General features: G+C 36.8%; 2 protein-coding genes across 11 annotated transcripts in view; one reads left to right on the top strand and one right to left on the bottom strand.

The window, feature by feature from the left end:
* The window catches only part of LOC136855624 (probable 28S rRNA (cytosine-C(5))-methyltransferase), a 30,866-nt gene extending 29,909 nt beyond the window's left edge, over positions 1-957 (bottom strand). The window contains exon 1 of one of the 2 annotated variants that reach the window (XM_067132756.1): positions 729-957. In XM_067132756.1, coding sequence (XP_066988857.1) covers positions 729-816 — 88 coding nt within the window. In that variant the 5' untranslated portion in view covers positions 817-957. The remainder of the gene's footprint in view (positions 1-728) is intronic. The other variant, XM_067132757.1, reaches the window with a different exon arrangement.
* A 5,884-nt stretch (positions 958-6,841) lies between these two features.
* Positions 6,842-17,316, top strand: part of Pus1 (Pseudouridine synthase 1) — a 33,649-nt gene continuing 23,174 nt past the window's right edge. For 2 of the 9 annotated variants that reach the window (XM_067132747.1, XM_067132746.1), the window contains exons 1-3: positions 6,842-6,941; positions 8,821-8,979; positions 12,380-12,542. In XM_067132747.1, the coding sequence (XP_066988848.1) occupies positions 6,926-6,941; positions 8,821-8,979; positions 12,380-12,542 (338 nt within the window). In that variant the 5' untranslated portion in view covers positions 6,842-6,925. Of the gene's footprint in view, positions 7,116-8,820; positions 8,980-12,379; positions 12,543-17,316 lie in introns of all 9 variants that reach the window. The other 7 variants (XM_067132754.1, XM_067132750.1, XM_067132749.1 and 4 more) reach the window with 6 other exon arrangements.

The raw sequence follows: 17,316 nt of genomic DNA, 5'->3' as shown, positions 1-17,316 counted from the left end.
AACCCCAAATTCCCAACGGGTCCCATTTACTGTTAACTGTTCTCAAAAGTGTTTTGCCCCACCCAAACCCCAATTCCCAATGGGTCCCCTTTACCGTTGGCTACAGTTCTATGATAATTTACAGCTTAATCACAGCCGAGCCACAAAATATTACTTTAAATTCTTGTTCAACAGGTAAAGTTCTATAGAAAAACGTCCAACTGCCATAGTCTAGCTTACCACGGACAGCCGGCTTAGTTCTACCATAATTCCTAATGTAAAGGACCGATGTTTTGTGTATCATGTCAGAACAAATCAATTTCTAAGGTAATAGTTCATATGGAGCTGTTCTATAACTTTAACTATCATTTCTTAGAATGCCAAGTCCTGACCTAGCCAGGCATTACCTTCCTAACCTCACTTAGGTAAGGTGCCATGTCCTGACCTGGCAGGGGGTTCTTCGCCACCTGGGCGACCCCCACGTAACACTAAGCATCAGAAAGGTCTGGCAACGTCAATCTGCAAACTATAGCCTACTACTAGCCTCGGCATGTCAGAGGGAATAGCCTATGACCTAACCAGACCTGCCTTAACCTAACCTAACCTCGGACAACGTGCCCTAACCTGCATCCTCCAAAGTATGTCGTGACCCTTACTCTACATTATACCCGTTGGACCTAAAGTATGTAATGCCTATTAGTCTCTTAATCGAAGGAATGGCAGCCGAACATAAGGCTCAGAATACTTACAAGAGGGAAACACTGGTTCCGACTGTTTCCGTGCTTTTCTTCCGGGACCTTTCTTGGGCTTTGTGTCATAACCAGCTTTTCTCCCCATTTTTCAGTGTTTTTCAATAAAATCAGAACTAATTCCAGACCTGCTGGGTGTTAGAATACTAATTCTAAAATTTCTCAACCTTTGCGGTGTCAGAAGGCCTTCGACGCAGCGTGCGCTGTACTAGTATTAGTAGTAGTAGTAGTACCAGTTGAGATTTTTCTTTGAAACGGCTCCCCTGCTCGCTTTATGCCTCCCTTGTGTGTGTTTGTTTAAGCTTTTTATTCTTCCCCTATGTGTGTTTGTTTAAGTTTTTTTATTCCTCCCTTGTGTGTGTTTGTTTAAGTTTTTTTATTCCTCCCTTGTGTGTGTTTGTTCAAGTTTTTTATTCCTCCCTTGTGTGTGTTTGTTTAAGTTTTTTTATTCCTCTCTTGTGTGTGTTTGTTTAAGTTTTTTATTCCTCCCTTGTGTGTGTTTGTTCAAGTTTTTTATTCCTCCCTTGTGTGTGTTTGTTCTCAGTTTTTTATTCCTCCCTTGTGTGTGTTTGTTCAAGTTTTTATTCCTCCCTTGTGTGTGTTTGTTTCAGTTTTTATTCCTCCCTTGTGTGTTTTGTTCAAGTTTTTATTCCTCCCTTGTGTGTGTTTGTTCAAGTTTTTATTCCTCCCTTGTGTGTAAAATTCAAGTTTTTATTCCTCCCTTGTGTGTGTTTGTTTAAGTTTTTTATTCCTCCCTTGTGTGTGTTTGTTCAAGTTTTTTATTCCTCCCTTGTGTGTGTTTGTTCAAGTTTTTTATTCCTCCCTTGTGTGTGTTTGTTCAAGTTTTTATTCCTCCCTTGTGTGTGTTTGTTCAAGTTTTTTATTCCTCCCTTGTGTGTGTTTGTTTCAGTTTTTATTCCTCCCTTGTGTGTTTTGTTCAAGTTTTTATTCCTCCCTTGTGTGTGTTTGTTTTTAAGTTTTTTTATTCCTACCCTTGTGTGTGTTTGTTTCAGTTTTTATTCCTCCCTTGTGTGTGTTTGTTTCAGTTTTTATTCCTCCCTTGTGTGTGTTTGTTCAAGTTTTTTATTCCTCCCTTGTGTGTGTTTGTTTAAGTTTTTTATTCCTCCCTTGTGTGTGTTTGTTTCAGTTTTTTATTCCTCCCTTGTGTGTGTTTGTTCAAGTTTTTTATTCCTCCCTTGTGTGTGTTTGTTCAAGTTTTTTATTCCTCCCTTGTGTGTGTTTGTTCAAGTTTTTTATTCCTCCCTTGTGTGTGTTTGTTTAAGTTTTTTATTCCTCCCTTGTGTGTGTTTGTTCAAGTTTTTTATTCCTCCCTTGTGTGTGTTTGTTTCAAGATTCCTCCCTTGTGTGTGTTTGTTCAAGTTTTTATTCTAAAATGTGTGTTTGTTCAAATTCCTCCCTTGTGTGTTTGTTCAAGTTTTTATTCCTCCCTTGTGTGTGTTTGTTCAAGTTTTTTATTCCTCCCTTGTGTGTGTTTGTTTAAGTTTTTTATTCCTCCCTTGTGTGTGTTTGTTCAAGTTTTTTATTCCTCCCTTGTGTGTGTTTGTTTAAGTTTTTATTCTCCCTTGTGTGTGTTTGTTTCAGTTTTTATTCCTCCCTTGTGTGTTTTGTTTGAGTTTTTATTCCCCCCTTGTGTGTGTTTGTTTAAGTTTTTTTATTCCTCCCTTGTGTGTGTTTGTTCAAGTTTTTATTCCTCCCTTGTGTGTGTTCTGTTTCAGTTTTTATTCCTCCCTTGTGTGTGTTTGTTCAAGTTTTTTATTCCTCTCTTGTTGTGTTTGTTTAAGTTTTTATTCCTCCCTTGTGTGTTTTGTTCAAGTTTTTATTCCTCCCTTGTGTGTGTCTGTTTAAGCTTTTTTTATTCCTCCCTTGTGTGTGTCTGTTTAAGTTTTTTATTCCTCCCTTGTGTATGTTTGTTTAAGTTTTCTTATTCCTCCCTTGTGTGTGTTTGTTCAAGTTTTTTATTCCTCCCTTGTGTGTGTCTGTTTAAGTTTTTTTATTCCTCCCTTGTGTGTGTTTGTTCAAGTTTTTTTATTCCTTCCTTGTGTGTGTTTGTTCAAGTTTTTTATTCCTCACTTGTGTCTGTTTGTTTAAGTTTTTTATTCCTCCCTTGTGTGTGTTTGTTTAAGTTTTTTTTTATTCCTCCCTTGTGTGTGTTTGTTTAAGTGTTTGTGTCATTAATCTTTTTTAATTTCTTTCCTATTTTCAGTTTCTTCTTTCGACGAAGATCTGCAAATAGAAGTATTTTAGCTATCAATTTCTCTATGTTTTCTTGATATGGCTGCTGCACAAATCTATATCTATTTCTAACATGTCACTATATGCTGGGCAGTAGAGTAAGATAAGCTCTAAGTTTTCAGTTTTTTCTTCACAGCACAAACATTTTGTATCTTCCCCTTTTAGCCTATTCCTATCGCCTGATTCTAGCGTGCCTAGTCTAGCCATACTGATCAGCATTGTTTTTTCATTCAGTATTATCATACCAGATTTCTTCCTTATGTTTTCTTTATATTTTCTATAGATTTTTAAGGTTGTCTTGTCATCCATTTCTCTCTGCCATACTTTGTCGTGTCCCAGTTATTCATTATTTCTTTTAACTGCTTACCCTCAAGCGATTCAATTTTGCTTAAATTTATGTTTATTTCTTCCAGATACTCTTTTATTTGAAGAATCCAAGGGGTTTTCTTATTTTCATGTTGATCTGCTGATCCATGTTATCTCATTCAGGAGCCTTTCCTCCACTCTCAAGTGTATGTTTCAGATAGCGTACTTTATTCCTCATATCCCTTGAGTGGCAGGAAGAGGCCCCTATTTTGGATCTTAAAGCACAACTTGCTGTGTGTACCTTGGTGCTTTCAGAATTGTTCTGTCCACTTGGCTGTCTACTTTTTGTAGTTCATTTGCTTCAGTTTAATTGTGTTCGGTGGTACTATAAATTGGCTCCTCCTCTTTCTTGAACCCTTTTAGCGTCTTGTCTTTTGTCTTTCACATTCTAGACAAAGAAGTCTCCTAGGATATTTTAAAAGGAGCACTTGATTGTTAGAACATATGTTTATACAGCCCTATTCTGAATCTGTCGTCAAGTCCAGAGTTAATGCTGTATCGGGTACTCAGCCAATATAAAGACTTCTATTCTGCAGAGACTGTTGTATGCTGTGTTCTAAATGATCCATTGGAAATGCGTGATCAGGACAAATGCGCTAGCCTGGTTTTCCCTTATCTTAGCGTAGCTTTTGATACTGCTGTGTATGATCTACTGTACTTTTAATTGTTTTAAAATTTTCAGTAAGTTTTACAATGTTTACGTATTTGGGCACCACGACTAACAGATGATGGCAGATTGGTTACTAGCCTTAGGGGAAAAGCTGAACTGATTCATCGAGCTTTTAAGAGCTAAGCAATCAGCTGTGGATGTCCTGTCGCTGATACTTGTCATCCTGTACCTTTTCTTACAAAATTTGCATTTCGCTCTGGGGCTGTTAAGAAAATCCTGGATAATCTTGATAGCTGGGGTGGAGAAGATTCTGATGGTTTCTTCCCTTTATTTTTTTAAAAAAAGTTTCTAGTCTGCTGTCTCCCAAGATAAGTAGATTCCATAGATTTTTAAGCCGACGTAGTATCTTTGCGGATGAGCGCAAGTTTAGCAGTACAGTGCCTGTTCCAAGGAGGGGCCAATTTCTATTCTCCCTGTCCTCTCCAAAGTCGCTGAAAAACTTATTTTTCAGCCACTACATAAGTATGTGGAAACTAAAGGATTGTTAGCTGATAGCCAATACACATATAGAAAGCCGTTAGTTACCTTTGATGCTCTTTTAGACTTGACATGCCATTTGCAACAGAACCTCGATAAGGGTTTTGAGTGCAGAGTAATTGAAATAGATTTTAGTGCTGTTTCGATTTAGTAAATCACAAGGCACTTACTTATAAACTTCAGAATCTTGGAGTGTGTGGGTATGTTTTAGGATTACTTCAAGATTTCCTTTCAGGTAGGCAGCAGCGAGTTGCTGTTGATGGGATCTTTAGTGACCCAAGACCTCTAGACAGAGTGATTCGTGGTGGTAGGTTTCGGTTTCCTAATATTAGCAGTTATGACTTGGACCTTTGGCGGATGGCCTCTTGTTTGTCACTTTTTCATAGGATGTATTTTAACAGAGAAGCACCAATTTGCAATAAAATATGTATCTCGCTGTCGAACTTCTCAGTTCGAGATCCCTGATTCCTCACACCGGTGGACTATGGAACAATCTCCCTGAGGACGTTGGGCCACTGGAACTTCAAAAGTTCAAGCGAAGACGCAATATCTTACTACCCTAATGCTATTCTCCTTGCAATTTAATATATTTTTATCTATTTATTAATTCATTAAGAGAGCTCTTCTTCCCATTTTTTCTCTTGCTTCCTAATGAGCACCATATTCTTTGGAAGCTTGAATTTTAAGCCAGTGCCCCCTGTGGGCTTGTTACATATGAACAGGGTTAATCTTCTGAAAAATAATAAAACAATTTAGGAACGATTCTTTGGAACTGTTGACGAACCACTTTAGTATATGGAAGACTACTCGCATGACAAAAAGTATGGTATATAGACTGGAAATTCATATTCATCTCCTGAAACATTAAAAAGAGGAGTACCCAAAGAATTGCGTTGAGTCCATTCCTAGCTTATGTATATATGACGGTAATGTCAAAATTGCTTCAGAGGCATAAATTAAGGTTTAATCTATTTGTGGATGACACCTAATTTTATTTCTCCATTAATGATATCGAGGATGCAAATGAAAAATGTAATAATTTCTTATCATTGTTGATGAATGGATAACATTTAATCAAATAAAACGAAATAAAATAAAAGTTAATTTATGTTAGTGGAGAAGAAAAATGTGTTAAGGTGACATCCAAGTGAATATTGAATATTAACAGTCATGTGGTACAGATTAATTAATCAGAAAGTCCGTGCCCTACGTATACAACTGTAATTTATTTCTCGGTGATCAAATCAATATGGTTTTTGTTAAAGAATATTAAGAAACTTATAATTAACTGTGACATTAATAGAGTGGACTTCTGCAACTCTGTCTAACATAATCTACCTTGGAAACTGCAAACTATACTGAAATGAGCGACATGATTACCAAAGGGTGTCGCACTTCAGGATAAAACTGCTTCTTTAACTTGTGAGCTGCACAAGTTCAAATCAAAGGGTGAGAAAGTCGAACATGAGGGCGTGAATGCATACTCTTCTGCGTTTAATCATATATTCGTGTACTATGTGGATATGACGTCACCCAAATTCACATTGCCCCATATCTTTGCGTATAATTATTGCAACGAAATTAATATGAGGTGTTTAGGTCAATCTTGAATTACAACCTTCGTTACTATCTGAACATTTTCTACGCTAACATGAATTTTCTAATTGATTCTGAATTCGGATTAATTGAACGCCTTATAACTTTTTCCAATAAAACCCGAGTTCACAAATCTAAGAATGAAATAACTAGTCGTTCTGAGGTCATCTTTGAACTATTCCGTTACCGGGTGACATTTCGTGTGTGCATGTATGTAAAATTGTTGTGGCTTTGAGGCCCACTTAATCATGTGAACTTTCTTCCTGACTTCATGAGATCAGTTATTTTATGTATACGTCGTATAACGTCTTTGTTAGCTGAGAAGACTCTAAATGTCCAAATCAGGCTTTTTATCCCTTTCAACATTTTACTATACTCTCCTTAACAAAAAGGCCTGTACAGGTATTGTGGCGGCTTAATCTGAACTAACCAGTGGTATTGAAAGCAGCGAAAGATATGAATGGCGGCACATGTTCAGTTTAAGTACTTTTGAAAATTTGACACCAGTAACTTTATTCTAGCTCATTGCAGCGAAGAACATCATGAGTGCAGTTCTCCAGACTCTTCTATGGTGTACCGGGCATATATTTGCAATACGATTGCTTTACATTTCATTTTCTTGAGTTACAATACAGCTTGTGAATTGAAAAAGCACAGTAAACCATTTTACGGATAAATGAATCATTGCAACAGCTGCATAAGGAGCGTACACAGTATTTTACATTATATATAAATAAAATATATCTAATGATCCTAAGATAGCTATTATTATGCCTGATCTAAAATTTCTATATTGATTATCGCAAATTATTTTAGGCTCTGACCCCTCCCACGCATGGCTGTAAACATTGGTGAGAGATTTTGGTTGCTGCACCGTAGGTGACTGACCAGTGCCGTGGGATTTAATTAGCGTAATGATTTTCCGTTTTGGTTGAGTTATATCTGCCAAGATATAACTCGGTTAGCTTGCTGGTGCCGTATAATAGCATTGCAAGGGAAGCAAACCATCATACGGCAGGTTATAGGTTAGCCACCCCACTAGTCTAGGTCGTCGAATCAAGCTTCACTTAGTCTTGTCTAAAATTAGCCCAAAATTATGTAGATTGAACCCCAGGCGGTTTTCAGAGGTTCAGAGTCGTAGGTGGGTTAAGGGAGGTTTGCGATACTTTCTGTACAGTAGAAGGGAGTATTCCAGCATGCTATAGAGGATAGGACCACAGGGGGTTAGAGCTGAGTTTTGCCCAACAGGTCTCGGCTGAATTGGGACAAGCGGTACCCGAAAAATACCAGGTTTTATCAGTGAATAGGCCAGAGGTCATGGAAGGCAAGTATTGGGAGACATCACCTGACGTATTTTGGTAAAATTTTATAAGTTGCCAGTATGAAATAATATCACGTAACCCCGGGGGTTACAGTTTTGCCGTATTAATTATGGTGGGGGCTGGAATTGTCTTACCTTACAAGTCGTAATTTGATGTAGAGCTCTTTTCAAAAATGTAGGTTACAATATCATATCGTGTATTGGCAACTTATAAAATAATACCCAAATTTTGGCTGTTTGGGTAAATTCTGACAGTAGAACTAAGTATTAACTCTGCAGTGGGGATTTCCTTGTAAATTCACTTTATCTACACTATTTTGGTCGCTAATTAAGCATTTACCTTCAATTTTTGTCACACAACTGTAATTAACCTGTAATTAACCACAGAACTTCATCCAACACGCTAGGGGACCCAATGGGAAAACGGGGTTAGGCTAGCCTATGGGTGGGGTATACCTCCGGGAGAGGGTGATTTGCTCCCCCGCTTGTTGTTATCCTACAATTTAGGGGACCCCTAGGGAAAGCAGGGCTATGGTTGGGGTAGACCACGGGGGGGTGTTGGGAAGGCAATCAGATTTTACTGTATATGGCATTACAGAGACAAAAAACTCTTACACAAACACAAGAGGAACAAGAATTTTAACTTCAACACCATCCCCACTCACGAGTTCTGTGTATAGCCTAGTAGCCTAGGCCTACCAGCACCAGGGGCATGAATGTCAAAACATGGCCCAAGCAAAGTCTTTAATATCTTAGTAAATTTGTGATAGATTAGTATGGTTTTCATATTGAGCACATTAATGAGACTTACGCTAAGATCTGAGCAAAAGGCTCCAATATCAATTATTAAGGTAAAAAAATACTTTGGGCTAATATCTTGCAGCCTGCTGGAGAACTTGTCCAGTTAGAGTGCTGCAGTAATAACGTAAGAGAACTCGGTGACATTACAAATACTGTACAGTATTTGTTGGTAAGGTAATATCTTAGGTTTAGTTATGTTATTGCACCAACATTCACCCACGTTATGTTATAATTTGTTTTTTCAGGTTTTAGACGTACATATTTGAATATATTTTGCCTTGAAGACATTAGGAAAATGTATCTGGTTTTCTTGTCTTAGTGTGAATTTCTAAGAAATGTTATCTATGATTTCTCAAAACTAGCTTTTTCCTAAACATCTTGAAATACAAAAAATTTAGATCTGAACTGTGGAGGACTCTACCAGCAGGAAAATGGAAAATGATTATGCTTGTCATGTCCATGTTTGTAGGTTGTCTGAAATGCTAAACAACATCCCCCTAGAAAGAATTGAGTTTATAGATATGAGGCTGGGGAGCACTCATGAGACAGTAGTGGAAATGTTATTGTAGTATACAGGAGTAATATTTGATTATTTTTTCTATTTTCAGTTCTTTCAAAATACAACTTTATCAACAAGGTTACACATTATTCACCAACCTGGCTACCAGTCACACGGTTTTGCACTTTTGGACTGCAGCAGCTGTTAACCTCATACAGAATGGAAGTCAAATCAGATAGCAGTAGTGGAACTCCACCTGAACAAGGAGGTAATGTCTGTTGTTATTATTATTATTATTATTTTTATTAGAACTGATTTTATACAATTCCTTCTCAGTTCTTCTCACTCACTATTCTCTTTTCTTCAAGGCTTATATCTGCTAAGAGCTGGCCGATGTACATTATCTGAATGAGAAAGACAATAGTAGTTCTGTATAGAATTGTTTTACTATGGTACATGCAGGTGGAAATTAACCCTTAATGGACAGGCATCATTATATGATGATCTGTAACAGGTTTTGAATGATGGAAGGGCTAACTCATACATATTAATATTATGCGCCATAGAATTTGGATGAATTTAGTGGGAAAGATGTTCATACCACTCCAATGGTTCATAAATGACTTATGGCAACTGTAGTAGCTCAGCACAGGACAGATGGGGATCAGTGTGGCTTGAAACTTGATGGGGGAATGTATTGCCCCTCTCTACCCCATGACGTCTTTTTATTTATTTGCTCATAAATATACCCAGGGATTGTTGTTGGTTTTAGTTCTTATCTTTTATGATAATATGTCAGCTATAATTTTAATTTTGGAAAGAAATATTAGAAAAAACATGTATACCTCACAGAAAGTTACTGCATCTCCCCATCTCAGCAAGTCTCGTAAATATTTTACAACAAATTTATTCAGAATTTGTTACTGATTTTAGTTCTTATCTGTTATGATACTGTGCAAGCTCTAATTATAATTTTACAAAATAAAATTTAAAAATTATTAGAAAAAACATGTATAGCTTGGTAAAATTAGTATATTTTTACGAAGGTCTTGTAAAAGAGGCCCACGGCAGGGTTGTAAAGAGTCGCTTTCAACTCCCCATGGAAGGTAGGAAAAAATTTTTTTTTATTTTTTCTTACACCATGTGCATTTGCATATCTTCCTATCCATTGATGTGTATTTTTCTTAAGTTGGCCAACCTTAAAGTTTGCTCGGTCTAGAGGTTTGTTTAATATATATTTAGCCCATCCCTTAAGGGTTGAACATAGTGTGGTATTTCCGTAGAGTTTTGCTATCAGTGTGTATCAACTAAATTCTCTATGTCATCCTCAAGTGGCATTGTCGTTCTTAAGTGGTAGAGGATCCTCCTAGAGGTTTTCTAAGGGCATCAACATTTCAGATCGTATCAACAGCCTATTTTCAAGACAGTGCGGTTCATTCTGGGTAGAATGGGCTCATCAGTGTATATTCAGTGCAGGTTTAGGCTCCCAAGTCATTGGAGGAAGGGGAGCTGAACTTTGATTGGCTGTTAGGGGATTAGTGCCCCTGAGTCAAGCGTTCTCCCAGATGTTTGTGGTTGCGCTCTTCTCCGTGTGCGGATGTTGGAGACAGGGTGGGTGGTACTGGGAGGGTCACTAACAGTAGATGGAGGCGGCTCCTGATTGGTCCGCTGGCTCGGCTGTATGTTGAGTAGAGAATAGACATCCTGTCATTGCAGCTTCAAGTCATTTTCCTTAACTGATAGAAGGCCAGATTTGGTTTTAGAGGCAAATTGTAATGTTTTACAGATTTGATAAATTTCTGCTTTGTCAGAACTTGACCTCTGTGACTTGTGTAAATTCAGTGTGAATTGCAATTTTTAGGTGTTAGTATAGCAGAATCATAGAACGTTTATACTGTGCAGAGTTTTGTATTATTACCCAATCTGGAACATTCAGTTCTTAACAGGGGTGCTGACACCATAAGGCCCTATTATAAAGTAAATGCTTGTTGCTGCCTTATGATTCAAGGGATTTGCTTCACATTTTTACCACTTATAATACAAATAATACTGTACTGAAAAAATACAAGAGGAAATAAAGAAATTTGACCTCTTTAAGTTATTAAATTTTCCAGTTAAAAAAAAATTTTGAAACTTTCCAAAAATAATGACAAAAAAAAGTTCCGCTCAAAAATAATTTTCCCTTCGTGTGATTATAGGTGTATAGTTATGCTACACGCTGTAAAAGTTTCATTGACTTTGGTTCATTCTTCTTGGAGATATAAGCATTTAGTTTTGGAAAAAGAAAGTTTTGAGAAAGCAGCAAAAGAAAAAATTATTGCTTATCTTGTACTAACTATGAAACTATGACTGTTAGAAAGCTGATTTTTGCACTAAAACTATTTTGTCATATAAGAAATATGCCCTGAAATTTACAACATAATCAAGTGAATACAACTGTGCTCTCTCTTGATTTATATGTTACCTAAAATTTGCATAAGGCCCCATTATAAGTAAATGACTGTTTCTATCTAACAATTGAAGGGAGTTGCTTCCAATTTTTACCATTTATTCTACAAATAATACTGAATAAACACAAGTCTTGTTTCAGTCTTCTTGAAGATCTGAGCATTTAGTTTTGAAAAAATAAGTAAATTTTCAGGAAATAGCAAAAGAACAATAATTTTGGACTCAAAAACTAGAAACAATCAGGAATATTTGGATTCCTGAAGCCAGTTATCCCTGTATCATTATAAGCCGATTTCTCTATGACGCTACTGCTATAGATAATGGTTTATTTTAATTATTTTTGAATAAATCTTTTTCACATTTGTTCTTCATGATTTTTTACGATTTGTTGTTCACAGTATCGTAAAAGCAATAAACAAAGTTGTTCATGTACCAATCTAAACATTTCTTTTAGCAATAACATTTCAAGATATGTTTATTTACATGTAAAATAGTCTGAATTAGTGTATATCTCAAACTTGAACTAATCTAGGATCATTCATATTCTTTTATGTTTTATACAATCTGTCGTTCACGGTGCCATACAAGCAATGAACAAAATTGTCCAAGAACCAATCTATAAATTTTTTTAGCAATAACATTTGTAGATATGTTTATTAATGCATGAAACAGTCCAAAGCAGTAAATAACTTACTTGATCCTGTACAGGCAGTCCCAGGTTATTGGCGGGCTTGGTTATCGGCAATCTGGTTTTTCAATGCTTGTCTGGGGCCGAAAATCAGAGATTTTCAGCGCCGATTTCCACTTATTGGCACTGGTAATCACGTATTGGTGCCGACACATATAACAGAGGCGTCAATAACTGAAAAAGTCAATTTTGAGTTATCGTCAACCGACGGAACAGAACCCCCACCAATAACCGGGGACTGCCTTAACTGAAGTATTCGTAGGGACATTTTTACAAGTCTTTTTTGCAATTTGTGGTTCACAGTGTCTACAAGCGATGAACAAAATTGTCAATAAACCAATCTGAAAAATTTTTTACCATTATCACTTCAGGACATGTTTATTTAGACATAAAACAGTTGAAAATTGTTAATAACTAAAATTTGATAATTCCTTGAAATTTGGCTGTTGGCACACCCCTTAAGTTGTATGTAAATTAAGCATACATTTTTCTTTTTAATATCTTGTATGACTCAAAATGACTTTTAATGTAGGAGCTGGTATTAAAAGGCCTCTGGAGCCTGAAATGACAGAGGAGTACGTGAAACGCATTCAACTTGACCCTGTTGTTGAAGAGAGTGACAGTGTTAGAAGGAAGCGTAGGAAGTATGCCCTCTTACTGTCTTACTCTGGAAAAGGCTATTTAGGCATGCAGAGGTAAGTTTTGAAATCCAACCATAACTGTTTATTTCTTATATGTCATATTTTTATATAAATAACTTACACTGTATAAAACCTACTGTTAAGGTTAGCTTATATCTTCATGCCATTAAGTGCAATCAGCATTCAGAATAAACAAAAGAATAACTCTTGGCTGACCACAAGGACTGTCTCTATAATCACCTGCTTTCTCACCAGGTGGTGTAGGAATGTTTGCATTCTTGTCAGAATTCTTCATGCTGTGTCCTTGTGCATATGGTGTGAATTGGCAGTAATAGTTTTGACTATTTCTGGCCAATTTTTTCTTGTATGGTATTGTGCTTGTTTTTGTTTTTTTTTGCTTTATGTCATCTACAGCAAGCAGAGATAGAAGCATTTGGCTGTATAGGAATGGGTTTTGTGTATACCAAATGTTTTGGTTGTGCATGATGGTCTCACTTTGCATGTTAGCTTACCTATAGGAACACAAGTGTGCTTTTTCTCTTGTAAAGAAAGTAAGGAGTGGTTTGATGAGAGGATAAATAATTTTTTGAAGTATCAGAAGATGCGGGAGGCAATAGATTATGTAGACAATTCATTAGGCATGGCCATAAGCCAACTCAGTTTTCCTTCTTCTTCCAGTGTTGTCTGATTCCTCTCTCACTCCCCTGCTTTGCCATCTTGCGCTCGCTATGTGGTTAAGGAGAAAAATGGTAGGTTCCTCCATAGTGATCAACCTTTTTTAGTTCCCCTGTGAGAGAGATGTCGGACCCTTCGCCTGTCTGTAGGCTGCCCTTGACTGCCATGCATCATTTGGTCTTCTCCTTTGGCATGGAACCAAAGCGTGTCTTGGGGCCAAGGTTTGTGCCGTTTGCCATCTCTATCTCGACTGTCTTTTTGCTTGAAGTTGACATGTTTTCCAGAGGATTTATTTGGTAGACTTTAGCCCTTGTATTTACTGGTTCACATGTTGTCTTTTTTTTGGAGAAAGTGACAATGATGTGTGTGAACTGGTGGAGTCAGTACTTGAGTTGTTAATCTTTTAAGTTGCCCTGTATCATCATTAACCCTCCCCTCTACTCAGTTCCCCCTCTGTTGCCTTTATTCCTCACCATTTGACAATTGTTCCTGTTTGTACCAGTGGACCTTCCTCCTCTGCCACATATTTATCTAGATTAAGCCAGCCTTTTGGTAGAGCCAACTCTTGTTCCTGGGCAATCTCTGCTTAAAGTGTTGTCCAGACAGTTCCAGCTTTTATCCTAGTTCTGTGGTGACATCATGCGAGAACCCTCTACCTTCTCCCATGCCATCTGGTACTTAACACTGACATCCCTTGATGTCATTGCTGACATTCCTGGGTGCTGTCTTGGTCCTTCCTTTAGATTTGATGGTTTTAAACCATGATTTGGTTGATTCTTCTTCTTCAGTTTGTAAGTGATTCATAGTTTTTGTTGCTCTGCTTTCACTCCTTTTTTGCTGACGATGAATCTTTTGATCAGTGCTCTTTTGTATGCCTCTACCTGGGCTCCTGTTAAAACGAGTAGGAAATGAAAACTGATTCTGATAAGGCACATTTTGAGGAGATCTCGGAAGTGGATGACTTAAAGCTGGTTCTCAGAATGCGACTGCATTGGTAGAGCTTTGTGTTAGGACATTGATGCAATATCATTTTTCTCACCTTCCTCTGTTCAACATTTAAATTTTTTTTCTCAAGTTCCTGCACCATGGATGCAAAGACTTCTCTGATTGTTAAGTACTTTGGCCTAATTGTGGAGGTACTTTTGAAGTCATATTTCGGTCTTAGCAAGACTGCTTGATTACTGCAAGAAAATATATGCAGTAAACCCCCGTATTCGCGTTCTCACGATTCGCGGATTTCTCTATGGAATATATATACACATTATTCGCTGAAAATTTGCCCATTCACAGTATTTTTTACTGAGAAAAATTCAGGATTACTGTATTTTCATCTCATTTTCATGACTAAATGCACTTTTTGTGATAAAACTATCAAAATACTCGGGTAGTGCTCGAGTTACAATAATTTGCCATACAATAATTCGATTTTACAGTGGGGTAAGCAATTAATACCAATACGACAATATTTATAAAATATTTTTAAATTTCACGCGGGCACAGGCAGCAGCGCACAATCAGGCAGCGAGAGAGACCAAATTACAATAGACCAACTTCTTTTCCTCCATCTCTGTATCCCATCTTCTAGTTAAAAAAGTAAAAGAGAATGATAAAAGTATTGTTAGTAACGTTATACTCTTGCGTAAATGTGTACAGCCATAATCAATCAACTGAGAAACTGTTGTTTTGCTTGTCACCTAATCGGATAACAACAGCCGTTTTGCTTGTATTTCAACCATCGTACGGTAAAACATAATTACCGTAGTTATAATACAAATGAAGTTGAGTAGAATAAGACTGATATATTTTTACATTATACCCTCATTCAGTATGGATAAAAGATCGACAAGGAAATATACTGCTAAATTTAAGCTGCAAGTTGTAGCTGAAGCTGAGAAAACAATGTTCAAGATGCTAATAACTATAAATTATTGTGCATCGGCAACATGGTTGAAACTCGACTGTAATTAAAATTGGAGAGAAAGTATTTTAATCAAAACTAGTGGGCATGAAAGAACACATTACAGTACTGCTATTTTTACACCAATAAACGATAAATACAAAATAGTGAAAGGAATCTTGATTTTTTTACACAAAACAAATGCCCCCAAAAGGCCAACGTCATCTATTAACGAAAAAAAATAGCCAAGTTAATTTCACAACGAGACCTATTTAAGTTATATTTCGACTTAAAAACACTTTGTATAACGAAAAATAACCTTGCCACATATAAATAATGTATCTAGAGATTCATTTACGCTAACTAGAAGCAAGAAAAGTGCTCTGAACTGAGTAAATAAAGCGAAATAAACTCGCTGAGTAATCGGTTTCCAAACCAAAACATTGATCGCTATGATTGCAATTTATAATACAAAAGCAACATAAGAATATATACAATATTATTGGATACAGTGAATTAAGGCATAACATTTTAAAAGGTCCTTGGAAAAGATGCATATTTGTTATGTTAATGTTTGTATAATACGATATGTGAATATAAGAGTACAGTATAATGTAGGCTAGGCTACCGTATTTGTATACGATATTCCATAGTGTAGGCTAAGCTAAATTCTTATTTGTTATCACCATAGTGTAGGCTAAGCTAATTCTTATTTGTTATTCAATTTCTCTTTGTATTGAATTATCATAAGTCACTCAGCATGAACCTCCAGAATTAGTTGATAATATTTACTACATGATGTATGTATAGAGTATACTTTATAGTGTAGGGCAAGCTACCATATTTGTATACATGGTACCGAATACCCTAGTGTAGGCTAGGCTATATTCGAGATATGTTTTGTCCAACAACGATGGGTTTTTTGGAACCTAACCCCCTGTATAAGCATTTTTAGTGATTTTGTGTGTTTGAACTATCAAAATAGGCAGTTCTAAGTGTTTTTAGAAGGGTTCTGAGTATTCGCGGGTTTTAGTTATTCTCTGGGGTGTGTGGTACGCATCCCCCAGGAATACAGGGGTTTACTCTACTGTATATATGTAAAAGTAATCCCTCGGTTATCCAGATCTTCATTATCCAGAACTCGACATTATCTGACATGCCCGTACCAGGAACCAAGGGCCAAAGATATACGATATACAGTATTACCTTGAACATTCGCGAGGTTAGGTTCCAGAACCCGTCGCGGATCAGGAGGAATCATGAATGTTTGGTACGAGTCACTGAAATTCTAATAAATTTTTATTTCTAGAGTTAAAACCCTAAATATAACCCAAATCATGCTTCTAAAGCACTTTAATTTCATTTAAAAGTTAGCTTAATACATTACCTGTAAAAAGAGAAATGAATGGTTGATGTATAAATAGAGTACAGTATCCCCTAATGTTTATTTGCCACACTAATGCATTCACATTATGGTATACAATCGAACCTCTTAAAACCGGCATTCTGTCGTCCGTGAACTCCCATGGCTCGGCTCAATTTTGAATCAGCCGCCAATAGTTCATTGAGCGGCCACGAGAGCTGCACCACATATTGTTTACAACTTTTCTCAGAATCTGCAGAATATTATCTGTGACTTTCATCTCCTAAATTTAATATCTTCATAATTATCGCTCTCAGTTCCTTTGTCATTTATTTTGATTGTAGAGGATAATGAAACAACAAAAATAAGGAATGAATTTCGGCAATCACTCAGTGCATTTGAAGGTCGCCATAAAAAGTAAACAAAGCACACTGCCATCTTTTGAGCAAAAAGAACACTAAATGTTCACTAACTAAAGGGGAAGGATAGAAAACCTTTTCTAGCATAGATAAAGATTTATGCTTGCCCTTCTTACCTCTGGCTTCATGTGATCTTGTGGGTGGCATATTGAACGAGTACATATATATATAAAAGAAATGATCAAAACCGTATCACCTGTAGTCGATCCTTGGTATTCGCGGGGGATAGGGACCACAACCCCCGTGAATAGCTAAAATCCGTGGATACTTGATGATCTAAAAACGCTGATAACTGTCTATTTTAATCATTCAGACACCAAAGACCCCCTCTTAAAATGCTTATAACTGCCTATTTTAATAGTTCAAACACCAAACACTGTACTTTAAGCCCAGAAGTTTAACAGTTACAACATCCCATATGTCCAACAAGCTAGAGGTGCAGGATTCCTTCCTAAGCTCTTCCAGACCAGGAAG

The sequence above is a fragment of the Macrobrachium rosenbergii genome, chromosome 32 (assembly GCF_040412425.1).
Source record: "Macrobrachium rosenbergii isolate ZJJX-2024 chromosome 32, ASM4041242v1, whole genome shotgun sequence".
NCBI classification, from domain to species: Eukaryota; Metazoa; Arthropoda; class Malacostraca; order Decapoda; family Palaemonidae; genus Macrobrachium; species Macrobrachium rosenbergii.
This window is presented reverse-complemented; position numbering and strand designations above follow the sequence as displayed.